Raw genomic sequence first — 27519 nt, 5'->3', positions numbered from 1 at the left:
AGGGAAATCAAAAGATTGTGTGAGATCCAAGATTCTGCCAGTCACTCCCTACACACAGCCCCTATACTCTCCCCATCTGTTTTGTGGGGACAGGAGGCCCTTCTTCTGGGCCCAAACACCACTCAGGTTTTTAGTTGGTCCTGTGGTTCATCATCCCAGTTAGAATACGGGAGGGTGCTTGCAGATCTAGATGAGGGCATCACATGTGATGTACAGTGGGCAGGACCTGCAAATGATGTCTAGTATGACTGTGACTCTTCTGCTATATTGAGGCCCAGGTATTGTGTCTGCTTCATTCACTGAGTTATGTTAAGTGTCTCAGAAAGTGCCTGCATGTAGTAGATGCTTAATATATACTGTGGAATGAAGGAACTTCAACCAGAACCATCCCAGGTATCTGAGTGGGCCTGGGGCCTCTCATCCTGCCCACAGAGATCCCTACTCTGGCCACACCAAGGACAAGGACCAGGATCAGCAAGATGGAATCTCAAACCTCCTTTGCATTGGAATAGCTGGTTGCTTTCCATGTGCTTTTCTAAACTCAGGAAGGCCACAGACCAGTGCGGTGTGGCAGATGGCCTTTCATGGGGGAGGGGAAAATAATAACCAGGAACAACCCCGGCACATCCAGCAGCCCTTTCTGCAGGGCCAGGCACCAGACAGGCACCTGCCGTAGCTGATCCAGTAGTCCCTACAAGGAGGACTCTATGAGGTTTATCCTCTACCACCCGACTTCTTGGAGCAAACTGAGGCTCAGAGAGATTTGGTCACATTCTCAAACACACACAGCTAGCAGTGGGCAGAGTCACCACTGTGCTGAGGAGGGGGCCACGCTCACCTAGTGAACCACTGGTCCAGTACCTGTTGGGCGGTGTCACAAGTGGGGTAGGTGGACAGCAATGTGGCCACGCAGGAGACATTTCTCCCTGGTAGGTACCATGGATTTCACAGGCTTCTACACTGTCTCTTCCTGGAGGGTACCCATCCTGCAGGCCTCATTTAGTTTAAGAGTTGATTCATCTTTGCCTGCAACAACAGGGGACAGTCAGTGGCATCACCATGAACTACCAGGAGGATGGAGGTCTGGAGCTCACCCAAGAACTCCCAGCCCCTCAGGCACATGTGCAAGAGGAGGGCCAGGAGTGCCCGCAGTGAAAAAGGCTTTGGCCTTTGAAAGTACATTTTGAGTCTGGTTGAGGGGGAAAGTTATACAATTGTTACCTTCTAGGCAGTTTGTTAGCTGAGGAACAACAGACCTCCCTGTATTAACAGTCTGTATTACTTCCCCTGGGGAAGCCGGGAGCAGGATCTACGTACAATCCCAGCTCTCCCGATCTGGTGCTTGTTGCACACAGGGCTGAGCAGGAGCTGCCGATGGTAGGCAGCAAGGCTGCTGCTTCCTTCTCCTTCTGGAGCCCCACCTCCCCGAGAGCAGGTTGAGGGGGGGCAGCAGCCCCAGCAGGAGGGAGGGGATGGGTGTGAACAGGCGTTGCCCTCCTACCTTCAAGCCTTGAGGCGCGATGTAGCTGTAAGGGCAAGACGTGTGTCCCTTCCCCTTGCCCAGCCTCGCTGCCACCGCGCCAGGAGAGGAACTGCGGAGCCCACACTTGGAAACTCCCCTAGAAGTCTCAGGGTGCAGCGCCCCCCTCCCCAAAATTCCCCACGGCCTCCACCTCTCGCGGGTGGTCTCAGTCCCTGTCCGGAGACCTGTGCCAATGACCCTAGTGGCGGTTCCGGTTTCTCCTCCCTCGGCGGTGTGAACTTGCGTCCGCAGTGTGGTGGGAAACCATGCGGAGAAAATGACCTGCCTAAGTTATTAGGAAGTTCCCACAGCCGACCCGACGGGCCCCACATCGGAATCTCCTACATCTTCTCCAGTGGTGATGAGGCCGTGGAGCCGCAGCCGCTGCCCCAGAAGCCGGATGGCGGCGGCGGCGGCCGTTTGCCCAACTGCAGGGACGCGCAGCCGCTGCCCCCGCCGTGGACCTCTGACCCAGGGCTGCGCGAGGTGGGGCGCTCCGAGTTCTACCGCCACGAGTGCATCTACCAGAAAAGCTTTGCGCGGGCTCCGTGGCGCTGAGCACCTACAAGCCCAGAACCTGCTCAACAATGCCGACCTGGCGACCTGGGGGAGTTAGTGTGGCAGGCGCAGTACCCGCACTGGACTGTATACGTGGGCAATTTCCAGGTGGTGCATTTGCATCGGCTGGAGGTGAGCAACAGCCTCCCACCCGACACGAGCCGCGTGGTGAACCATCTACAGCTACGAGACGCGGAGCCCCAGCGCCACGGTGCGCAGCGCGAGCTGAGCAGACGCCACTCCCAGAGCTTCACCCGACTGATGCCGCCTAGGCCAGCGCGGGTTCAAGATCGGCGATGTGCCGCGCTTCGGCCAGCAGCCCTATGGGGTGCAGATCCAGCTCTTTGCCCAGCGCAACCACGAGCTCGAGTTCCAGAGCCTGGAGGACCTGATTATGGAGAAGCGGCACAACGACCACTTCGGGCGTGCAGCGGCGCTGCGGGAGCTCGCCAAGCACCTGCACCCCGCGGAGCTGGAGGAGGGTGAACGCAACGCCACGCAGACTGCGCCGCCTCCCTGGCGCCCCCCTGCGCCAGGCCGGGAGGAGGAGGACCGAAAGGCGGTGGTGCACTGATGCTCGAGCTGAGTGCGGAGCTGTGAGGCGAAGCTGTTTGCAGCACCTGCTGCCCCCTCCCTTCCCTCACTCCCTCCTCCACAACCTTGTGGTCCCTGTCTGGGCTCCTGGGCCATTTGGAAAACGGAGAGTTGGCGAAATGCGCAGACTTTGGCTTGAGCTTGTTATCTTAGACGGAGGAGGAAGAGGGAGCAGGTAGGAGCCCTTTGGCAGGGGGAGATTCCTGTCCGCCCGCTCAATCTTTCGTCCTTTCTGAAGTGGGGTCAACTGTTGACTTGCCTGACAATTAATCTCTGCTAGACCTGGATCCAAAAATCGACGCTTCTAACGCGCGCGGGGGTGGAGAAAAGTCGGAGTACCGTCGCCTGCCATTGCCTCCTACCCGCTTCCGCTCCCACCCTGGGCTTGGAGGGTGCCCTGTACTAAGGCTAGAGCCGGTTTGTGGTGGCGTTACCCCCGCCGAGCTGTCTGTGGGATCCGGGAGTAGGCGGTGATTTAATTTATGGGATTCCTAGGGTGCAAAGCTGGTGAAATCAGGACCAGGTCTGGGAGCAGCAGGCTAAAACCTAGCAGCCTTCTATGATGTGTAACAAATAGTTGAGTAAATTTGGGCTACAAAACAGAGACTTTGCTACCTCCCTCCTCCCCATCCCCAAGCAATTCATCTTCTGGAGCTGGCTTCTAGCTGAGTCTCCTGCTCCCTCCTGCTCCAGCTGCCACCTCCCAGGTTACAAGTAAATCACAGGCCAGCTAGGAGAAGGATCAATTATGGTTCTGTTTTGCTGCCTTTGTTTCTCGCCTGCTATTGTAGGCGCTTACAGCTGCTTTATTTGTTATCAAAGGAGGGAATAGCCCTTTGTGTCTCTGATCTAATTAAACCTGTTTGGCTGCATTCATCCGCTGGTCACACGTTAGCTGGTGTCACCCCATAAAGTATCCACTACAGAAGCAGCCAAACAGGGTCAAATATATATATTTGACTATCATCATTGACTGTTAATGATGTACCACACTCAGCCCTGGTCTGGGACTTTGAAGAAATATCAGTCTCCTTTTGGAAATGTAGATCTAGTTCCTGTGTTTAATAATCTTTAAAGTTTAGTAATAAGCTCTGTGTTTATATTCTCCTGGTTGTGGAAAAACGGAGCAAGATAAATGTGGGTAAAGACATGTAACAGAGAGCCTGCAATACCTAACAGATTTGGATTTTCTTTTATGCTTAACACAGTAGCGAAAGTTGAAAGAAACGACCAATGTGCAGGCAGCAGTAGGGAAGAACAGAGCAGCACTGCCTAGCAGCTCTGGGGGCTGGGGAAGCCAGCTGTCTTTTTCACTCCCTCATTTCTGTCTCCCTCCTCTGCACTCAAATGGAAAGTGAACGTCATTGATCACACTGGGGCATAGCAGTGACCAGCTGTTGTTACAAACGTCTTTGTGAGAAATCTGAATTTGAGGGAAGAACGCCTGTAAAATCCATACCAAGAGTAGCATTCTCCATCTAGAGAAGAGATTTTTGATAATAGGGCTTGAAAATGAACTAGAAGAGGAAATAGATCTACTCCAGATGCTGCTTTCCAGTGCAATGCAAACGTTTTTACAGGGTACCAGAAGTGTGAAATATGTTATGCTTCAGAATGGTGATTCTTTGGAAGTTTTCTTAGGGTTATCATGCTTAAAGTAAAGCAACAAACCACCAGTGAAGGTTCCAAAAAAGGGAAACACATCAACTGTTGGATCTTTCCTGAAAATGGCAGTGTTGTGGATAAGAGTTTTTAATGCCCGGGCAATGGCTACATTGGCACTTAAAAATATATATATGAGGACACGGGGAGGGAGAAGGGTAAGCTGGGATGAAGTGAGAGACTAGCATTGACTTATACATACTACCAAATGTAAAATAGATAGCTAGTGGGAAGCAGCCGCATAGCACAGGGAGATCAGCTCAGTGCTTTGTGACCAACTAGAGGGGTGGGATAGGGAGGGTGGGAGGGAGACCCAAGAGGGAGGAGATGTGGGGATATATGTATATGTATAGCTGATTCACTTTGTTATAAAGCAGAAACTAACACACTATTGTAAAGCAATTATACTCCAATAAAGATGTTAAAATATATATATATATATATATATATATATATTTAATAATATTTGTTTCTCCTTAGGAATAAGACGTTAGAACTATTTTGTCCTGTACAATTTCATGATTAATTTTATAGGATAAGAAGAAAAGAAGCATGATGGTCAAGACTTCACAGAGGAAGCAACGTGATTGTAGAAACCAATCCAAAGCGTGGCTTAAGCACCTCCATCCCTTTGAGAATGTCTGTACATATTCAAGAGGCTGGTTACTAGAATCACATCTTATCCTGGCAACGAGATCAGATGCCATCAATGGGAGGAAACCTTGGACAAGCCCCAGCAAGTGCTCTGGCACAAGAGACTGCATGGATTCCAGGCCTTCAGTGGAACCAGAGAACCCTTAAGTACTTTGGATCTTGCCAAAGCCTTGCAAAAACTTGCAACTAGTTGCACAGGTGAATCTCTGCCAGGAGTTCTCACAGGTGGTCTGAACTCCAGCCCCAGGCCCACCCCTGCCCAGTCTTCAGATTTGGCAGAGATGATTCCAGGAGCTAGTCTGGGTATCTCATAGCTCCTCTGCAAACAATTTCCGGTGACTGAGGAAGATATCAGGAAACAGGAAAGTGAAGATGGCAAGAGAGAGACTGAGGATAACATTGATTGCAGACAGGCTAGCTATCAAGGCAGAAAAAGTGAGGGGCTAAGAAGGATGTCCTGACAAACACTGTTGAAAAAAAAGAGAAAATGGTGCAGATGAAATGGTACACCACAGCACTTTATTACTGACTCTCTGCAGTGCCTGTAAGTTTTTCTTGCTTTGAGCTCTTGAAACTTTAAAATAAACCAATACTTTTCTTTCATTAAATTCTTTTGCGTGGCATAGAAAATATAGACAGTGATCTATTTATATTTGTTTGTTTGTTTTTTGCTGGCCCCTCAGCTTGCGGGATCTTAGTTCCCCGACGAGGGATCAAACCCGGGCAGTGAAAGCGCCGAGTCCTAACCACTGGACTGCCAGGGAATTCCCTAGACAGTGATCTTTCTGAGGGGAGTGATTTGGTTTCTGGTGAGAAGAGGAGATCTTTCCTCTTCATGTTGTTATCTCATTTTCCTCTCTATGTATGTTATTTATTTGTATTTTAAAGTCAATAGAGAGTTATCAAAGTTATGGGATTATTCAGTTATTTTGCCCTTAAAATCACAGAATAAAACCTACCTTTTCACAATAGATTATCCTTTTTTGTATAATACCCAGTAGATTCCAAAATAATATTTCATTAAAGAGCTGTTATAATTATGTTCTCAAATAAGATATCTACTACTAGGTCTCTATTTTTGTGTTGTTGCATGCTAATTCAGAGTTGCATATAATGAGATACCAAACTTTTCCTCATTTTTTTTTTTTTTTCCTCATTTTTAAAGATTTTTATGTGTTGAAAATTTGATTCATGAAAATTGACATGCCATTTGGGGTATCATGATATCAAAAGAGACTGTTTTCAGCATCATTAATCTAACAATAAGTCACTGCTTGTTGGGATTTATTTGCCTGTTTGCCTCATCAAGCATGTTGTATTATTCAAATCCTCTTTATCATGACTTACTTTTGTCTGAGGGATTTATAGTTTCTGAGAGCGAGGTGTTAAACAATAGTAGAGCATCTGTAGTATTTGTTTCATGCCTGGGATGCTTCGCACTGCCTGTTAGGGAGTTTCTGCTTTAACTGTTTGGTTAGATTCAGTGCAAAAAAAAATGAAAAAAAGACTAGCTTTTTTTTCTCTCAGACCTTTCCCCTGAGTTTTATTCATCTTTAAATCCAAAGCAGACCCTCTCTCTCTAGAGTTTGGTATTACTCAGGGATTCAGTCTTCCCAGATACCTAGTCATTTCAGCTCCCAAGTCCCAAGGCTGATTGCAGAGTCATGTCAGACCCACTCATTCCTTCTTGGTCTGTTTCCCACCTTGGAGGACCTGTGATGAGGGAAAGGAGTCACCCAGGCAGATTTTCTGGACGTCCTGGTGAATCTGAACATCAGAGAATGAAGTAGTTCAAGGAGAACTTGAGACTCTCAGGACTTCGGGGAAGGGGGTGCAGAATATAGAAGAATAGAGATGGGGTGATGGCTGCGCAGGAGTCGAGGAGAGACGTGTGTAGTGGGTGACTAGGTAGGCAGACCTCACACTTAAGTGGGATGTTGATTTTGTTCATTGACAATGTCTGTGCCTGTTTCACCAATCCTGGTGTCCCTGAGGGATGATATGGTGTGGAACCATAAGACAGAAGTTGCAGTTGTCTTTAGGACATAATGAAGGGGAAAACTTTTATCTCAGTACAGTGTGAACCAGGTAGGGGCCAAGTCAAGAAAGGCCCAGAGGTTGTGTCTGACCAATGTGGTTTCTTTCTGTTTCGGCCAAGCTCCTCTGGAACCTGACTGGGAAAAGGGGACTCAAGCAGATGTCACTGCAGCTTCCTCAGGTCCAGGCGTGGCAGGTAATAGCCCAGGCGTTGTTGCTGAGCCTCGCAGTCTTCCTCCTCCTTCCGCCTGGAGACAGTGACCTGTGAGGGTGAGCAGAGGGCATCAGAATGGACCAGTCATTGCCAAGTATCGGGGGCTACAGGGGAGGGACATGGCCATAGCCACAGAGACCTGATGTTCCTGTGTGTCTCTCTTCCTTTTTTCTCTTTTTCTCTTAATTTTCTCTCCCAGCCCTTTTCCTCTCTTTTCTCCCTCTTTCACCTCTTTCTCTTCTTCTCTCTTCCTTTTAACTTTTTTTTTCTACCATTTTCTCTCTGATATCCCCTTCATATCTTCTGTTTTCCTCCCCCCACCCCAGCTTAACTGATGTATAAGTGACATACAGTAAACTGCATACATTTAAAGTGAATGATTTGATAAGTTTGGATTATAAACTCATTGAACCATCCCCACAATCGAAATAAGGAATGCTCATTATCCCCCCAATTGTCCTCATGTTCTTTTGCAATTCCTCCTCCCCTGCTATTTACAAACACATTCTTATTCCCAGACAACCACTGATCTGATTTCTGGCCTCAGAGATTAGCTAGTATTTTCAAGAGTTTGTTTATAAATGGAATCATACAGTAAGTACTCTTTTTCATCTGACTTCTTTCATTCAGCATAATTATTTTGAGATTAATCATTGCATGTGTTAATAATCCTATTATTGCTCAATAGTATTGAGTTGTGTGGATATACCACAGTTTGTTTATCCCTTCCCCTGTTGATGGACTTCTGGGTTGTTTTTAGTCTTTGGCTAGTACAAATATTATTATGAACATCTGTGTACAAGTCTTTGTATAGACATATGTTTTCATTTCTCTTGGGTAAATTCCTAGGACTGGATTGTTGCATAGATGTAAGTAACTTCTTTTAAAATTTATTTTTTAATTGAACTATAGTTGGTTTACAATGTTGTGTTAATTTCTGCTGTACCGCAAAGTGACTCAGTTATACACATATATACATTCTTTTATATTCTTTTCTATTATGGTTTAATCTCAGGATATTAGATATAGTTCCCTGTGCTATACAGTAGGACCTTGTTTAGCCATTCTATATGTAATAGTTTGCATCTACTAACCCCAATGTAACTTTTAAAGATGTGTCCATGTTATTTTTTACCAGCACTATATGCGAGTTCCAGTTGCTTCATATCTTCACCAACACTTGTTATCATCTTTTTAATTTTAGCCATTCTCATGTGTAGTGGTATCTCATTATGACTTTCATTTACATTTCCCTAATGACTAATGTTGTTAAGAAAAGGAAAAGGCAAACTACACGCAGACTAGGAGAAAATATTTGCAAAACATATCCCCGGCAGAAGACAGGTATTTGTAATATATAAAGGGCTCTTACAACCTGATAGTAAGAAGACAACAACACTTCCTTGCTTACCAGGAAACAGCAGATCAGGCACAGGATGAGCCCCAGGAGTCCTGCCAGGCAGATGAGGATGATGGCCCAGAAGGGGAGGTCTGGGGAGACAAGTGCTTGTGTGAGCCACCTCCTATCATTCCCCTAGGGCTCCTGATTCCCCCTACTGTGCCTCAAAGTCCTTAGCATGGGTTGGCCAACATTCATCATCATCCAATACCCTGGGTACATGGTTCCCTTTAGTGAGGCAGAGAATCAAAATATTCCCTCCCCATCCTGGCCTGGAGCGTCTTTGAGGCTTACCCGAATTCTCAGTCAAGACATTGTTTCTGTTGGGAGAATACCCTGAAAGTGAATGAAATGGAGAATGCATGTGAGTGTGTTTTACTTTTTTAAATAAAACTTTTCAAATACACAGAAAAATAGAACCACATTATAAACGTCCATCACCTAGAAATAACAATATATAACTTATCCAGTTAAAACAGTATCATACCCAATGTATAAATTATTAATACTTGCTACCCTTGCATCATCCCATAATTCCATTTAAATATTAAAGTCATGTAGCCATAATGATGTTTCACTCCATTTTAGTTTGTATCACTGGAAAATGAGGATATTTTGCTACATAATAACAAAGCCATTATCACACTACAAGAGTGATATTTCAAATCATACCTCTGGGAATGGATGACTGATGATGGGCTGGACCATCTTATGCTAGTGGAGGGGAGAATGGATCATCACAGTTGACAAGACCATGGGATCTCTTTAAATTTATAAATTCCCACTCAAAACTCTCTTCTCTGTCTATGAATACATTCACTCCCTTCTCCTTTACTGAGTTTTTAATGCTTATTTTCCAGGATTCACCTATACTGTAACTTCCTCCAGGAAGCCTTCTGATTACTACTCCCAAGTATGGATTGGTTCACATCAAATAATTTATAATTTTAAATTTCCTATTCTTGTTATTTCCAACTGCAACACAAACTCTGTGAGGGTAGGGACACATAGCACCCATTGGGCAACGGGAGAGGGTTTCAGGTCCCCCTGCTCGTACAACCCCAGGCAAATTCTTAAGATGTGCTGCCTGATACGAGCAGGAACAAGTGCCTTTTTTATTTATTTATTTTATTTTATTTAATTTTTCATTTTTTTTCTACATCCACTTGGAGGTTTATTCTTACTTCCATTCAAACCAGGTTTACAAAATATATGCTGTGATTAATTAATTAATTAATTAATTTTTTACTTTTAAAAATTTTTTTAAAAATTTTTTAACATCTTTATTGGAGTAAAATTGCTTTACAATGTTGTGTTAGTTTCTGCTGTATAACAAAGTGAATTAGCTATATGTATACATATATCTCCATATCCCCTCCCTCTTGTGTCTCCCTCCCACCCTCCCTATCCCACCCCTCTAGGTGGTCATAAAGCATCGAGCTGATCTCCCTGTGCTATGCAGCTGCTTCCCACCAGCTATCTATTTCACATTTGGTAGTGTATATATGTCAATGCTACTCTCTCACTTTGTCCCAGCTTACCCTTCCCCCTCCCTGTGTCCTCAAGTCCATTCTCTACATCTGCGTCTTTTTTTTTTTTTTTTTTTTTAAATACTTTTTTCCCCACCATCTTCTCCACTTTATCTTAACAGTCCTGCTCAATCGTTCATCATTCAAGCTCTGGACTATCCAAGATTTAGCATCCCTTAAACTCTTATTTATTTATTTATTTATTTATTTTTGGCTGTGTTGGGTCTTCGTTTCTGTGCGAGGGCTTTCTCTAGCTGTGGCAAGCGGGGGCCACTCTTCATCGCGGTGCACGGGCCTCTCACTATCGCGGCCTCTCTTGTTGCGGAGCACAGGCTCCAGACGCGCAGGCTCAGTAGTTGTGGCGCACGGGCTTAGTTGCTCCGCGGCATGTGGGATCTTCCCAGACTAGAGCTCGAACCCGTGTCCCCTGCATTAGTAGGCAGATTCTCAACCACTGCGCCACCAGGGAAGCCCTACGTCTGCGTCTTTATTCCGGTCCTACCCCTGGGTTCATTAGAACCATTTTTCTTTTAGATTCTATATGTATGTGTTAGCATATGGTATTTGTTTTTCTCTTTCTGACTTACTTCAACAAGTGCCTTTTTAAATTAAAATTAATTTAATTAAGTGAAATTTAAAAAATCTGGTAGTCAGTACTATTAAAAATCATTAACCATAAAAGCCAGTTACAATGGCCATGCTTAAATAAGAGCTTCATGTAGCTTATGCACTGGATAGCACAGATATATAACATTTCCTTCACTAAGAAAGTTCTATTGCATGGTGCAGTCTAGGAGAAGGCGAGTGTCTCCTATATCCCACTGAATGTCCTTTCCTCTCCCTCAGTAGTGGGTAAAATCTGTGGGAGTATGCACCTCCTGCCAGCCTGGGAAAGTTCAGTGCTGACTCATCCCCAAGTCTCCAGATTCCCAGGAGAGTCCCCATGTGAGGAAATTAGAAGCCCCCATTTCTGCCCCAATGATCAGGGAGCCTTACCATCCACAAGGACACTATTCCTGTCCAGGATAAAATTCTGCAGCTGGGTACCATTCTTGGTCAGCTGCAGGAATTCCTCATAGATGGCAACTCTGTCCAGTCTCTGAGCCAATGGTGAGAAGTTACACTGAGCATCTACCCCAGTGTGGTTGCTGGGGGGCTCAGACCTGGAAGGACACAAGGGATGAACAAGGGTATCTGGAATTCTACCCCGATTCCTGGTTCCCTGGTTCTAGTCCTGTCTAGGAGAACTTTCTGCAATGATGTAAACATTTGTGTCTGTACTATCCAGTCATTATTTGCCCCATGTTGTTATCGAACACTTAATATGGCTAGTGTGAGTGAGAAACTGAACGTCTCATTTTATTTAATTGAATTAATTTATAAATAAGAAGCTGCAGGGAGAACATTTTGAAATGTTGGAGTAAGGACTTCTGAAAATCCGTGAAAAGAATGAGAACACTGGCAAACATGGTCAAAATCAACTTTTTCAGAAGTCTAGAAATTAACCGAAGGCTTGCAACAATTCAAGCAGCATTTAGTTAAGAAAAAATGTTTGAATCTTGGTAAATGGAGTAAACGTTACGGTGTTATAACTTGCACAGTTCTCATCCTGCTCTCACAAGGGGCTCAGTAACTTTGAAAACCATAATGGGTTTAGAGCTCCCCAAAAGACCCATCCCCATTGAACTGTCACTATTTGACCTATCTGGCAGCTCCTTGAAAAAGCCTCATTTTCAGAGCTTGTCTTTATTTGACTCAGAGTTTGTTTATTGGAGTATAATTGCTTTACAATGTTGTGTTAGTTTCTGCTGTATAACAAAGTGAATCAGCTATATGTATACGTATATCCCCATATCCCCTCCCTCTTGCGTCTCCTTCCCACCCTCCCTATCACACCCCTCTAGGTGGTCACAAAGCACCGAGCTGATCTCCCCATGCGATGCAGCTGCTTCCCACTAGCTAGCTATTTTACATTTGGGAGTGTATATATGTCAGTGCAACTCTCTCACTTCGTCCCAGCTTACCCTTCCCCCTCCCTGTATCCTCAAGTCCATTCTCTACGTCTGCGTCTTTATTCCTGTTCTGCCCCTAGGTTCTTTAGAACCATTTTTTTTTTTTTTTTTGGATTCCATATATATGTTAGCATACGGTATTTGTTTTTCTCTTTCTGACTTACTTCACTCTGTATGACAGACTCTAGGTCCATCCACCTCACTACAAATAACTCAGTTTCATTTCTTTTTATGGCTGAATAATATTCCATTGTATATATGTGCCACATCTTCTTTATCCATTCATCTGTCAGTGGGCACTCAGGTTGCTTCCATGTCCTGGCTATTGTAAATAGTGCTGCAATGAACATTGTGGTACATGTCTCTTTTTGAATTATGGTTTTCTCAGGGTATATGCCCAGTAGTGGAATTGCTGGGTCATATGGTAGTTCAGAGCTTGTTTAGTGAGGAAAGCCTAACCCCATGGCACTTGCCACAGTCAGTGGTAATTGTTTTCCACTATATCTGCCCAAGGGAGCAATACCAGTTGAGGCAAGCAAGAGGTGAGCTAATAACTTAAAAGAAAAAATTGGGGAATGAGATGTCTACAGGGGGCTTTGAAAAGCTCCAATGTATTCCTGGGGATCTAGAAGACCACAAGAGTGCTGTGCAAGACTTGAGAAGGCCTTAAACTCTTACCTCTAGCTGAAAGGTTGGCTTAATATCTAAAAAAATTGATCAATGTAACATACCAAATTAATAGAATAAAGGACAAATACCACATTTTCTTTTTTTTCCACATATTTTCAATAGACACAAGACAGAATTTGACAAAATATAATTTCATGATTTAAAAAACCTCAACAAACTAGGTATAGAAAGAAACTTTACAAACCTGATAAAGAACATTCATGCAAAGACGACCCCTAACATCATACTTAATGGTGGAAGAGTGAAAACTTTTCCCTTAAGACCAAGGGCAAGACAAGTATGTCTGCCCTCATCTTATATGTTATTCACATCATACTGAAGGTTCTTATGGGGCCAATTAGGAAAGAAAAAGAAATAAAAGGCATTTAGGTTGGAAAAGAAGATGTTAAACTCTCTATTTGCAGATGACATGATATTGTATATAGAAAAATCCCAAGAAAGATACACACACACACTACTAAATCCTATTAGCTCAGCATGATCGTAGGATATAAGAGCAATATGCAAAAATCTATATTGTATTTCTATACACTAGTTATTAACATTCTGAAAATAAAGTTAAAGCAGTTCCATTTACAATAGCATCAAACAATGTACAAAACACTTTGGAATAAATTTAAAAAAAGAAATGTAAGATTTGTATATTCAAAACTATAAAACTGTGTTCAAAGACTTTTAAAAAGACCTAAATAAATGAAAAGGCATCCTATATTCATGAATTGGGGGATTTAATGTTATTAAGATGCTAGCACTCCCCAAATTGACCTAAAGATTAAATTCAATCCCTATCAAAATCCCAGCTGGCTCTTTTGCAGAAATTGATAGCTGATACTAAAATTAATATGGAATTTCAAGGGACTCGAATAACCAAACCAATATGGAAAAAGAACAACGCTGGACAGCGCCACTTCCCAATTGCAAAACTTAGTACTAAACTACAGTAATCAAAACACTGCCACTGGCAAAAAGAGAGACATACAGATCAATGAAGTAAAATTTACTGTCTATAAACAAAGTCATGCAATTATGGACAACTGATTTTCAACAAAGTTTCCAAAACAACAGGGAAAGGATAGGCTGCTTAACAAATAGAGCTGGGACAACTAGATATTCACATGCAAAAGAAGGAAGTTGGACCCCTATCTCAGCATATACAAAAATTAACTGAAAATAAATTAAAGATCTAAATGTAAGAGATAAAATTATATAACCTTTGGAAGAAAACATAAGAGTAAATCTTCATTACCTTGGATTAGTCATTGCTTACTTAGATATGGTACTAAAAGCACAAGAATCCAAAGGAAAAAGATAAATTGGATTTCACCAAAATGAAAAACTGTTGTGCTTTAAAAGATACTATCATGAACATGAAAATCCAGCCTTTCAAATGGGAGAAAATATTTGCAAATCATGTATCTTGTAAGGGTCTAGTATCCTGACTATATTAAGAACTATTATACCCCAACATTAAAAAGACAAATCAATTTTAAAAATGGGTAAAGGGCTTGAATAAACAATTCTCCAAAGAAGATATAAAAATGGCCAATAAATATATGAAAAAATGCTCAACATCGCTAATCATTAGGGAAATGCAAATCAAAACTACAATGAGCTACCACTTCACACCCACTAGGATGGCTATAGTGGGGGAAAAAAAAGGACAATAATAATCGTTGGTGAGGATGTGAAGAATTTGGAACATTCATACATTGCTGAAGGGAATATAAAATGGTGGAACCTCTGTAGAAAATAATTCAGTAGTTCCTCAAAAATTAAACATAGTTGCCCTATGACCCTACAATACCCATTCCTATTTATATGCCCAAAAGCATTGAAAACATAAGTTCACGTAAAAACTTGGATATTAATGATCATAACAGCATTATCATGATAGCCAAAAAGTGGAGACAATCCAATGACTATCAGTGGATGTACAGACAAACAAAAGTGGTACAGCCATCCGACAGAATATTATTCAGTCCTAAAAAGGAATGAAGGACTGATATATGTTACAGCGTGGATGATCCTGAGAACATTATGCTAAGTGAAAGAAATCAGTCACAAAAGACCACATAGTGTATGATTCCATTTATATACATTTCATATAAATGGAATGCCTATTGTCCAGAATAGGCAAATCTACAGAGGGAGAAAGTAAATTGTTTGCTAGGGGGTGGGGGTGAGGGAAGAATGAGTGACTGCTAATGGGTGGGTACAAGATTTCTTTTTGGTGTGATGAAAATGTTCCTCCCTCCATCAGGTAGTGGGATAGTTGTACCACTATATAAATATACCACTAAATTATGTACATCAAAAAGGTAAATTTTATGGTATGTTAAACATATCCCAAGAGGCGTATAAAAGTTTTTAATTGCCTCTTATGGCTAGTGGCTACAGTGTTGGACAGCACGGTTAGACTGCTGGATTCTAAGTCATCTGGTTCTAACCCCCCAGCTCCCACGGATTCTGCCTTCAGTGGCCGATTTCTTAAGACATGAATGCTACACTCTATATTCCATGGCCCCCAGCACCAGACACCTTCATGTCTACCTAGGTTGACACAAGCTCTCCTGAGTTTCTAGCCAGTTGTACTCACTGGTTCAGGAGCAAGCTGATGTTTGGGTAACAGCTCTATATTCCTAGGGCTCTCCTCCATAACAGCTAGGAACTGAGAGACTATGGCAGTGGGACACTCTCAAAGGACAGAACAAACCTCCATAGTGATAGTGTCCTGAGTTGGAACTCACCTGAACGCTGAAACTTGACAGTCAGAAAAATAACTCTTGATGCTGCTGTTTCGGAAGAGCTGGTTGAGCTGAAAGACAGGGCAACATTTCGTTGGTCAGCATCCATGGCCCATTGGCATCGGAGAATGCCAATTAACCAAAGAGCACATTTCCCCATCAATTTTTTTTTTTTTTGTCGGTCCAGTGGTTAAGAATCTGTGCTTCCACTGTAGGGGGCACGGGTTTGATCCCTGGTCGGGGAACTAAGATCCCTCATGCTGAGTGGTGCGGCCAAAAAAAAAAAACAAACACGAAAACGAAAAAGAAAACACTAGTCCAGGTCCTATTCCAGGGTATGACTTGGGCTAGCAAGTGAACCCCTCTATGGCTGTCTCTTAGTTTGTAAAATGGGAATAAGAACCTGTCTTCATGAATTGTTAAAAAAAAAAGTCACCCTCCAGATAACCAACAAGGATCTACTGTATAGCACAGGGAACTATACTCAATATTTTGTATTAACCTTAAAGAGAAGAGAATCTGAAGAAGGATATATATATATATTTGAGTCACTGTGCTGTACACCCAAAGCTAACATGATGTTGTAAATCAACTATACTTCAATTTTAAAAAATGTCCAGCATATATACACTACCAAATGTAAAATAGATAGCTAGTGAGAAGCAGCTGCATAGCACAGGGAGATCAGCTCAATGCTTTGTGACCACCTAGAGGGGTGGGATAGGGAGGGTGGAAGGGAGTCGCAAGAGGGAGGAGATACGGGGATATATGTATAGCTGATTCACTTTGTTATAAAGCAGAAACTAACACACCGTTGTAAAGCAATTATACTCCAATAAAGATGTTAAAAAAAAAATGTCCAGATTGCCAAACTGAAAAAAAAATAAATGCACACCAAAAAAAAAGTCACCCTCTGACTACCCAGTGTCCATAGGTCAGTCTCTACATGGGAACAGGGTGGACAAACAACCCCATTCTCACCGCATCCTCAATATTTCTCTTGTTCCGCTGGTGTTTGGGGGTGCCTGGGGCTATGTCCTGGGAATAGATTAAGTTGGTGACAGTGAAATTCAGCTGGAAGTTCTGGAAGCTGGGACTGATTGTTGGTTGGTCTGTTGGTAGATGAATTGATGGCTCCACTTCTAGAATAAAAAGAAAGTATGAAGTTTTTAACAAAGAAGTCATTACAGCCAGTCTACTTATTCCTGGCAATGTGGACTGAGCTGGGTTTTTAGAAGTGGGCTACACTCAAAAAGAATGAAATAATGCCATTTGCAGCAACATGGATGGACCTAGAGATGATCACACTAAGCAAAGCAAGTCAGAAAGAGAAAGACAAATACCATATGATATCACTTATATGTGGAATCTAAAATTCGATACAAATCAACATATCTATGAAGCAAAACCAGACTCACAGACATAGAGAACAGATTTGTGGTTGCCAAGGGGGAGGGGGATGTGGGAGGGAGGGAATGGGAGTTTGGGATTAGCAAAGGCAAGCTATTATATATAGGATGGATAAACAACAAGGTCCTACTGTATAGCACAAGGAACTATATTCAATATCCTGTGACAAACCATAATGGAAAAGAATATGAAAAAGAATATATATATGTATAACTGGGTCATTTTGCTGTACAGAAGAGGTTAACACAACATTGTAAATCAATTGTACTTCAATAAAATTAAAAAAAAAGTGGCCTACAGAGGACCGTTCATCGGCCTGTCCACCTTGAATCCACTCATCTGTCGGCCTGTCCAACTCTCCACCAAGCATTATGAGAGTTCACTAGGATGTGGGGAAGAGGAGCTTGGGCTTCTCTGCGGCAGAGTTGGCAGGTGCAGGTGCTGACCATCTCAGTGGGCATCTATCACACACCTTTGCTGACCTAGGTTCCTAATGTGTCTTCCTACCTCTGTTCTTCCTCCCCGTCCCCAATCATTGTCCTTGTAACACCGAGAGGATGCGCTTTCTAAAGTAGAATTCTGAGTGTGTCCTGTTCCTCCACAAACCATTCCAGTGCCCAGGAAAGTCCCTGCCCACATCTTCAGCTACAGCTTTCCCATGTCTCATGTCAAGGTGTATGCTCCAGCCACAGCAAACTTCTTAAAGCCTCCTCCAATGACATGTTCTTTCTATATTCTCGGTTATAGACACATGTAGCACAGCTGCCCATCTCTTTCCCCCAACTAGGTCCTGTTCTCCTTCAGATCTCAGTTTCTTCATCACTTCCTCTAGAAAATTTTCCAAGAGAGAATTGTGTATCCCTTTTGGGGGTTCCCACAGACTTTTGAAATTCCCCTGTTATAGCGGTTATCACAATGTATCATCAGTGCCTATTTATTTTCATGGCATATACATTGAATGAATGAATGAATCAACCAATGCATGACTCACAACTGCAGCCTAAGAAGGAAACACAGGATCCTTTACATTCTGGGTTAGAAAAACTGACATGTAAAATAACCATTTCCTTGGTTGCAATCGCTGCATTTTCTCTTCCTGCATCCTGTTGGATGACACATTGCCATGAATCATCAACATGGGCTTCCAGAAAGCCCCCCTTTTTCCTCTGCAGCCTCTATCCATTTCACTGCTACCCAGAAGCCCTATCCTTCTTCATAAAACCATCTTTTCCAGCCATGAACCTATTCCCCCCCCTTATCTCATACCTGTCACATGCATGTCTGTCAACTGGTAGGTGGCACCCAGCCAGTGGGATGAGGCATTAAGGGTCTTGTCTAGAAACACTTGCTTCACCATGCTGGAGTCCAGATTGGAGGAGAACAATGCCTTGATGCTGACCGACATGGGATCCAGCCTAGGAACAGAGACCATGGGAACTCAGCCAGCACCCAACACCAGCAGTGTCTCCTGAGTTACTGTTTTATAGAGCCAAAGACCTAAGGACAAGCACTGTGGGTATCTGACTGCCTCTTCCCCCAGGCAAGAGAAGAGACCCTGACCAAAAAGGGAAAGACTTCTAGGGGTTGGGAATAGAAGCAATAACAGTAACAATAATGAATGTCTACTGTGCACCTCTAAGAAGTGAATTCCACATTCCCTCCCCATCACTCTGGTGGAAGCTATTATTATAATTATCCCCATTTTAAAGACAAAGGAACTGAAGTTTGGTAACATTCAAAGTCAGCATCGTGTCCCATGATCCTTCCTCTCTCTAGTATAGATGTCCTAGTTCCTCTACCCATCCCTCAGAGACCTGGGTTCAAACCCAACTTTGACAGCTCTTGGGCTGTTCACTTCTCTGAGCCTCAGTCTTCCCATGTGAACACTGGGGATGAGCATTGCATTCACTTCCTGGGGGATGTTATGAGAATTAAATGAGATGATCTTGCATGAAAGGACTCAGCAGGGAGCCTGGCCACGGTAAATGTTATTATTGGACTATTATTAGCTGAAAGTTGTATTTCCCAAGAAGGAGGTGGGTGCAAGGGGTTGGTGGCTCCATGAGGTTAATCCTTTTCCTGCACCCCGAAGACGTACAGAAGGAGAGGGTAAGATTAGCTGTCAGGGACATGGGGAAGAATGGGCACCATGTCAATGAACCTTCCAGTTCAAGGGTGTGCCAACAGGGGGTCAGAGCCTCAAGCCGCCAGCTCAGCCAATGCTTCCAATCTCAACTTACATCAAGTTGGTGACCAGGCAGGAGTGGAATATGTCTTGTAGCTGGCTGCCTCTGTAGAGTTTTGTGACCTGGAATAAAGGGTAGGGAGAGTGAGTGAGATGGAGGTCTCTTGGGGCTGGAGGGGGCCACTGGAGCCAGTGGAGGAACAAACATAGGTCTTGAAGGAAGGGAGACCTGAGTTCCAATCCTGGCTCTGCCCTTAACTCACTGTGTGACCTTAGGCACAGTGCTCCCCTTTCTGAGCCTCAGTTTGCCCATCTGAGAAGTGGGGAGGCAGCTAGGGTACCATCCCTGGAATCTGAAAGAACCCAGAACATGTAGGTAAAGTGAAGAGCTGAAGCAATCACTTAACAGATGTAAGTCAGACTGAGGAATGAGAGGGGCACCCAGGGCAAGGAGAGATGGGAGAGGGGAGAGAGACCCTACCTTGTCCTGGATGTCCTTCAGCAGGGCAATGTAGTCTAAGGACGTGGGGTCTGGGTTGCTGAGGTTCCAGTTGATGATGTGGAAATTTATCTGGTACTCGCTCTGGATAGATAAACTCGGGGGTGCATAGCCTGGAGCCACCAAGAGGAAGAAAAGACAGATGGAGACTCTCAGCTTTTAGGACAGAGGCCTGGTGGCCTGGGGGCCCCTACCTACTGTCATAATCAACCAAAACCAGGTCCACATGTTGGGGACTATAGGGCTCCCAAATGGAAAGTCACCCTGTAGAGGGGGAAAACTGGAATTTTATAAGGAATCTCCTAAGCTGAGCTTTTCTGCTTGTGCTTATGCAGTTCCCGCTTTCTGGAATGCTCTTCCACTCTTTTCTTTTCCAGGAAAACTCCTATTCCTGCTTCAGGAGCCCATTGAGGTGGAGCTCCATGAGAGCAGGCATTCTTCTATCTTGCTCTTGTCATGTCCAGTGCCTAGTACAGTTTCAGGAGGCACTCCTTGACTTGCCCCGTCTCTGCACTCCCATGGCACCCTGTTAATAATAGTGTCTCTGCCTTTTTTGTGTCCTTAAGTAATATATATATTTTTTGGCCATGCCATGCCGCATGTGGGATCTTAGTTCCCCAACCGGGGATCGAACCCATGCCCCCTGCAGTGGAAGCGCAGAGTCTTAAACACTGGACCGCCAGGGAAGTCCCCGTAAGTAATATTAAAAAAAATTTTTTATTTTATTGAAGTATAGTTAATTTACAATGTTGTGTTAATTTCTACTGTATAGCAAAGTGATTCAGTTATACATATATATATATTCTTTTTCATATTCTTTTCCATTATGGTTTATCACAGGATATTGAATACAGTTCCCTGTGCTATACAGTAGGACCTTGTTTATCCATTCTATATATGATAGTTTGCATCTGCTAACCCCAAATTCCCAACTCACCCCTCCCCCATGGCAACCACAAGTCTGTTCTCTGTGAGTCTGTTTGTTTCATAGATAGGTTCATTTGTGTTATATTTTAGATTCTACATATAAGTGATATCATATGGTGTTTGTCTTTCTCCTTCTGACTTACTTCACTTGTGTCCCTAAGTAATCTTTTTTTTTTTTTTTTCCTAAGTAATCTTTAGTTCACTTGATTATGACTTTTTCAGAGACAGAACCTGTGTATTCTATCTCCATGGCCAGAACATGGCTTGGGACAGAATGGTCACACATATGAGTCTGTTGAATGAATAAATGTGAACTGCAGTGGATCCCCAGATATTAGGGCTGAGATTCTCATCTTTCATTTGTTCACTCTTTCATTGGGTACTATGATGTGCCAACATATTAAGAACTGAGGATACAGTGCCACATTAAACAAACACTAATTTTATAGAGTTGGATAATTAAACAAATAATTGCTGTGAAGTGATAAGTGTTGGTCTGGTGCTCAGCTAGGAACTATGGGACCGTGTTCAGCAGGGTTTCTCATCCTCAGAACTACTGAAATTTGAGGCTGTATAATTCTCGGTGGTGAGGTTCTCCTGTGCACTGGAGGATATTAGCTACATATCTGGCCTTTATCCACTAGAAGCCAGTAGCACCCTCCCCCCTTATGACAATCAAAAATGTCTCCAGACATTGCTGAGTATCTCCTGGGGGGGGCGCGCAGAATCACCCCCAGGTAAGAACCACTGGCATGGATGAACCTCGCATAGAAGGACCTCTATCCCAAGAGATCCCATGGGTCAGACATTTTGGTTTTGAATGAAAATTCATTACATTCATTTGGTCAAAGAATTTTGTGCTGTTTTCCTGAACTGACAGGAGAGACCCTCCCCATGGAGGTTTGGGGAGGGTGCCCCTCAAACAAAACTTTGACTGACTTGTTCAAGAGGAAATAAAATAGAACAGCGACAAGTAATGATCACTATAGGTCCAAGTTCAGCATGAACACTCACCATTGACGAAGAAGCTGTCCTTGGCCAGGGTGTAGAAGCCCATCTGGGTGGCACCACTGGTCAGCTGGTTCAGCTCCCAATAAAGGTGCTCTCTGTCCAGCCTGTGGCCCGTGGGGTCAGGGTGGTAGGTGCAGACGGCATCCACGCTGGTGGCTGCACCATCCTTCTCAGGTCTGGGGAGAGAGGGAGGTGGGGACTCAAGAGAGAGGTCTTGAAACCTCTGGGTGTGGGTCCAGAAAGAGGGAGAAGCAAATGGGAGGTCAGTGGGAAGACTGAGAAAGGGGTGGTCACCCAAAGTGGTCCTTACTGGCAAATGCTCAGGAAAAGGTCTTACTTGAGGGAGATTGGTCTGCAACCCGAGTAGAAGGGGCCCAGGCTGCTCTTCCGGAACAAGGATCCGAGCTGGGGAGGTAGGAGAAGGATGAGGAACAGAAAGGACAGGGATTGGGAGAGGGGCTGGGTGGGAATCATCCCACCAGGGGTTGCTAGGACCAGCATCTCACCAGGCGCTGCAGGACCGTCTCGGTGGAGTTGAACATGACTGAGCCATTGCTCATGTCTGATGAATATGGAAGGTTGGAGATGGTGAAGTTGAGTGTGAGGGTCTTCAGGTTGTGTCCCATAGCTGCAATAAGGTAGGGGGATAGATGGTTATCACTGAGACCTGACCTGGGACTACATCAGAGTCCTGCATTCATTATAATCTGTTGTCTTCTCTTCCAATAGCACTACCTCCCACCAATGATGCCACCCAAGTCAAAACCAGCATATTTGCTCGGCCTCTCCTCTCTCACGTCCAATTAACCACAATTCTACTTGCAGAATGGTTCCTACATACATTCCCTCTCTCCATTCCTGTCCCAGCTTAGGTCTTATCTTCTCTGACCTGAACCAACACCCCAGCAGACTCACTGGATGCCCTGTCTAAAGGATGTTTTCCACACTGAACACTAGAAGAAATTTTCTTAAATAAAAATCTCACTACCGTCACCACTGCTCTAGTATCACCCATGGCTACCTATGGCCTTCAGCACTAAGTTCAACTTTTTAATTAATTAATGTTTTCGCCACGCGGCATGTGAGATCTTAGTTCCCCGACCAGGGATCGAACCCATGCCCCTTGCAGTGGAAGTGTGGAGTCTTAACCACTGGACCGCCAGGGAAGTCCCTAAGTTCAACTTTTTTTGATCTGGCACTTGAAGTCTTTCTTAATCTGGTTCTTGCCAACCTTTCAGCTTAATTTATCCATCTACTCCAGGTTAAGCTTTAAGCTTCATGCAAACCAAATTCTTCTCAATTTTCCCCATACACTGTGCTGCTTTTGACCACTGACATTTTGCTCATGGAATCCCATCTGCTAGGAAAACTTTTCATCCCCTATTTGCCTGGATGAGTCCTACTTTTTCTTAAAGACTCAGGTCATGTGAAACTTTCTCCAGAAAGCCTTTCCCTTCCAAATTGTGCTAGGTGCCTCATCCCAAGACCATACCACATTATGCTATAATAGTCTGTTAGTCTCACAAGACTGGGGGCTCCATGAGGGCCAGCATCAGATTGAATTATTGGTATAATCTTTGTGATCAGCACGATTGCCCTAAAATCAGAATTGCACCCCCTGGCTTCCCAGCTCCTGTGTTACAATTGGCCGGTGGATGTGTGGGGCTGGAGAGCTTCTCTTGGGAAGGAAAAGGGGCCCCCAATACCTGTGGTGGATTCTGGTTGCACAGGTGATGATGAAGTAGACAGGAACGTGGTAGCTGGTTCGGGAGCTATGGAAAGGGCAGTCATTAGGGAGGAACAGATCCCCCCACAGAGTGGGAGAAGCCTCCAGGCTTACCTGGGCTCCAGAAGCCCCCAGGCTCACCTGGGCTCTAGAAACCATTCATAGGTTTACCATTAATGAGAGTGAGCGAAGGAGTGATTGTGTGAGTAGAGGGACGAGCAAGCCTGTGAATGAAATGAACCCAAGAGAGTGTGAGTGGGTAAACAAGAGAGAGACTGAACACAGAGGACAGACAGATGGAGGGGCAGAAATACAGGCAGACAGATGGGATACTTGGACGGACAGAGGAAGAATGGACAGAAAGAGGGTCAAAGAGAAGGAAAGAAGAATAAACACAAGGAAGAAAAGTTGAGAGATGAATGGAAGTGCAGAAGGAAAGAAAGACAAACAGGTGAATAGGCAGAAGGATGGTTGGTTGGATGGATGGATGGATAGATGGATGGAAGGGAGGGAGGGAAGGAGGGAGGGAGGAAGGAAGAGGTCTGAGAGAAGGGATAACTAGGAGAATGGAAGAATGGATGGGTGAAAAGATAGGTGAAGTGATCATTGGATGAGTGAATGGACAAATTTGGCCAAACCACTGAGTAGCCACCAGAGTTTGCAACTTGACACCGAGGCCCATTCTGCAGCCCCTATTAAAAGGTTTTGTTATCAGGAGGCATGGACTACATGGACCTGAACCCTTATTTCTATAGCGAACGCTCGTTCAAATTTCTTCCTCCAACCCAGAAGGGTGTGGAAAATTCGGAAAGCCAATACCATGGCTGCAGGTCTAAAAAGAGACAAAGGACTCAGCATCCTTCCTCCCACTGATACCCTGCCCCCACTCAGGAGACCTAGCCTGAGTTTGGGGCAAGCTCCCTTTGTCAGTGAGAAGAAAAGTTTGGCTCAAGACCATTGGAGGCTGAAATGGACAGTGGATGAAAAGATACATACTTGTAAGAGGCTCATCTGGACCATGTTCATTATAACCTGGAAACAAAAAAGTCACACATTAAGGGGAGGCCGAGGAATAAGCCCAGATATCCCTGCCTTTGTCCATGTGGGGCTCCTTTCTGGATGTCATTCCCTCTGTACCAGGTGAGCATCTATGCATCTTCTAGGATCAGACTCAAATGTCATCTCCACTATAAAGGCTTTCCTGACCTTTGGATTAGAAATGACCCTTCCTTACCCACCTCACCAGCAAGCCCCCAACAAGAGACTCTCATAATATTTATGTTCACACATTTTGGCCCCAAATATCCATCCACCCTGCCATCTGCCCTTCCAACCTCCCTCCAATCTATCGCTACATCCAGTGAATATTTATGGAGAGCTTACAATGTGCCAGGTTCCATTTACATTTGGGGAATATACTGCCGAATCAAACAGTCTTTGCCCCACTGGAGCTTACATTAGGATAGGTTGTACATGTAGCCTGTCTGTCTCTGGTGTCGGGCACAAGACCTGGCTTATGGTAGATGCTTGGTAAATGCTGAATGAGTGAACACAGTGAAGCATATAAGTTGTGCAGCTTACAAGGGGTTGGGGGGAGTCTTAAACTGGCCCCTGCAGTGGCCAAGGTGAAGGGAAAAAATGTGAACTCAGAAGAACCTCAGGACCTAGATTGGTGAAAAACCTACTGTGGGTGTGGACAGTTCCCTTCCCTTCTCTGTAATTCTGTTTTCCTCTTTGCTAAAATGGGAGTCATAAAGGACCAGGATGTCTCCTGCCCGCCTGATGGGGCAACGGTGATAAGAAAGTGTGAATTGCCAAACTCTATTCCTAGGTTGGGGACAGAGAGGAGGGAAGCTGAGTAATTCCAGTCAACCTCACCACAGCTGTGCATTGGCCCTCAGAGCCCCTGTTAAGGGTCACCCTTCCAAATGCTCTTTCTTCCTGGATTCTAGGCTGAAGCCCAGTGTGTCCGAAGCTTGGATCTCCTAGGTGTTCAGAGTGCCTTCCTGGCATCGGGGCCCCAACCAAGAGAGAAACCCATCCTGGTCAAAAGTGAAAAGTGGGGCTGTAGAGCACAGGAAACTCTACTTAATACTCTGTAATGGCCTATATGGGAAAAGAATCTAAAAAAAAAAAAGTGGAAATATGTGTATGTAAAAAAAAAAAAAGCAAAATTATTAGTCATTACAGTTGCAGATTTAAATAAAATGATAATGTCTTAAATTATTAAATAGAAGGAAGAAATAGAAGAGGTCAGTGATTTTTAAAAAATTACCCCAAACGGATGTAGAATTTAGAATTAGATGTTATGTCATTTGCGGGTAGTGATGGTTTTTCTTCTTCTTTTCTGGTTTGTGTGTCTTTTGTTTCTTTTTCTTGTCTGTTTGCTGTGGCTGGGACTTCCAATGCTATGTTGGGTATAGGTAGTGAGGGTGGGCATCCTTGTCTTGTTTCTGGTATTGGGGGAAGGGCTTTCAGCTTTTCACCATTGAGTGTGATGTTGCCTGTGGGTTAGTCATAGATGGGCTTGATGTGTTCCCTCTGTACCATCTTCGATGGGGGTTTTTGTTATGAATGGGTGTTGAATTTTATCAGGTGCTTTTTCTTCATCTATTGAGATGATCATGTGATTTTTATCCTTCCTTTGTTGGTGTGTTGTATTACATTGATTGATTTGTAGATGTTGGACTATCCTTGTATTCCTGGAATGGATCCCACTTAAGCATGATGTATTAAAAAAAAAAGTGAGGGCTTCCCTGGTGGCACAGTGGTTAAGAATCTGCCTGCCAATGCCCTGGTCTGGGAAGATCCCACATGCCGCGGAGCAACTGGGCCCGGGCACCACAGCTACTGAGCCTGCGCTCTGGAGCCCGCGAGCCACAATTACTGAAGCCCGCGTGCCTAGAGCCCGTGTTCCGCAACAGGAGAAGCCACTGCAATGAGAGGCCCGCGCACCGCAACGAAGAGTAGCCCCCACTTGCCGCACTAGAGAAAGCCCGTGCGCAGCAACGAAGACCCAACGCAGCCAAAAAAAAAAAAAAAAAAAAAATGCTGAGTTTGAGAAATTGCTATACACAGATTCATAGGTCTGGTACAAACCTAGCATTACCTTGGGGCTCATTATTTTTTTTAATAAATTAATTTTATTTATTTATTTTTGGGTGCATTGGGTCTTTGTTGCTGTGCATGGGCTTTCTCTAGTTGCAGCGGGGGCTACTCTTCGTTGCAGTGCGTGGGCTTCTCATTGCGATGGCTTCTCTTGTTGAGGAGCATGGGCTCTAGGCGCACGGGCTTCAGTAGCTGTGGCATGCGGGCTCAGTAGTTGTGGCTGGCAGGCTCTAGAGCGCAGGCTCAGCAGCTGTGGCCCACGGGCTTAAGCTGCTCCGCGGCACGTGGGATCTTCCCGGACCAGAGCTCGAACCCATGTCACCTGCACTGGCAGGCAGATTCTTAACCACTGCGCCACCAGGGAAGTCCAAACTCAGCATTTTTGACATTTTTGTCTAGAGAGTTCATTTTGGTGAGGAGCTGCCTTGCGCATTGTGAGATGTTTAGTAGCACTTCCTGACTCTACCCGCTAAATGTCATTAGCACCCCACCAGTCATGACTTGAAAATGTCTCCAGATGTTGCCAAGTATCCCCTGGGGTGCAGAATCTTCCCCAGTTGAGAAATACTGGTATAGAGAGACGTGGACTGTAGGAGACCCCGGCCCCACATGGACACTCACCATTGACATAGAGCCTATTACTGTCCAGGGTGTAGGTGCCCAGCTGGGTGACTCCATGAGTCAGCTGACTCAGCTCCTGGTGCAACTTTTCTCTGTCCAGCCCGGGATGCATGGGGTCAGGATGGTAGGTGCAGATGGCCTCCACTCCAGTTGCTGCCCCATCCTTTTCAGTCCTAGGGTGGCAGGGACAGAGGAATAGGGGCATTCAGAGGTGTGGGAGAGTTATATAATTTGTTCATCTTGAGACCGGCTGGGACCCTTTGCTGCCGTGCTTGCACCTGGACAAATGTCTCCTCAGACAACAAAATACAAAGAAACTATAAGGGACTAAAAATAACTGCATGCATGCACAGTTGGGGCAAATTATGGACAACAAGATACAAAGAGACCAAAAAACCCAACTGCCACTTCTGAAGA

At 44.4% G+C, this 27519-nt stretch overlaps 2 protein-coding genes and 1 pseudogene across 2 annotated transcripts in view; 2 read left to right on the top strand and 1 right to left on the bottom strand.

The window, feature by feature from the left end:
* Positions 1–1059: 1059 nt before the first annotated feature.
* On the top strand, positions 1060–2654 carry LOC133090677 (protein LRATD2-like; annotated as a pseudogene).
* A 2237-nt stretch (positions 2655–4891) lies between these two features.
* Positions 4892–5464, top strand: MBD3L1 (methyl-CpG binding domain protein 3 like 1). The gene is given in 4 exon segments (XM_061189046.1): positions 4892–4926; positions 4928–4978; positions 4980–5354; positions 5356–5464. Coding segments are annotated over 4 exon segments (570 nt in total).
* Positions 5465–7190: 1726 nt separating this feature from the next.
* The window catches only part of LOC133090675 (mucin-16-like), a 47165-nt gene continuing 26836 nt past the window's right edge, over positions 7191–27519 (bottom strand). Inside the window, exons 10-23 of the mRNA XM_061189045.1 lie at positions 27103–27275; positions 24370–24405; positions 22154–22275; positions 21985–22052; positions 21651–21823; positions 19692–19822; positions 19266–19333; positions 18292–18440; positions 16597–16757; positions 15619–15686; positions 11166–11332; positions 8935–8976; positions 8653–8732; positions 7191–7289 (exon numbers count right to left, since the gene is read on the bottom strand). Coding sequence (XP_061045028.1) covers positions 7191–7289; positions 8653–8732; positions 8935–8976; positions 11166–11332; positions 15619–15686; positions 16597–16757; positions 18292–18440; positions 19266–19333; positions 19692–19822; positions 21651–21823; positions 21985–22052; positions 22154–22275; positions 24370–24405; positions 27103–27275 — 1537 coding nt within the window. The remainder of the gene's footprint in view (positions 7290–8652; positions 8733–8934; positions 8977–11165; positions 11333–15618; positions 15687–16596; positions 16758–18291; positions 18441–19265; positions 19334–19691; positions 19823–21650; positions 21824–21984; positions 22053–22153; positions 22276–24369; positions 24406–27102; positions 27276–27519) is intronic.

This window comes from Eubalaena glacialis, chromosome 4, assembly GCF_028564815.1.
Source record: "Eubalaena glacialis isolate mEubGla1 chromosome 4, mEubGla1.1.hap2.+ XY, whole genome shotgun sequence".
Taxonomy (NCBI): domain Eukaryota; kingdom Metazoa; phylum Chordata; class Mammalia; order Artiodactyla; family Balaenidae; genus Eubalaena; species Eubalaena glacialis.
Note: the sequence above shows the minus strand (reverse complement) of the source record. Positions and strands in the feature narration are given on the sequence as shown.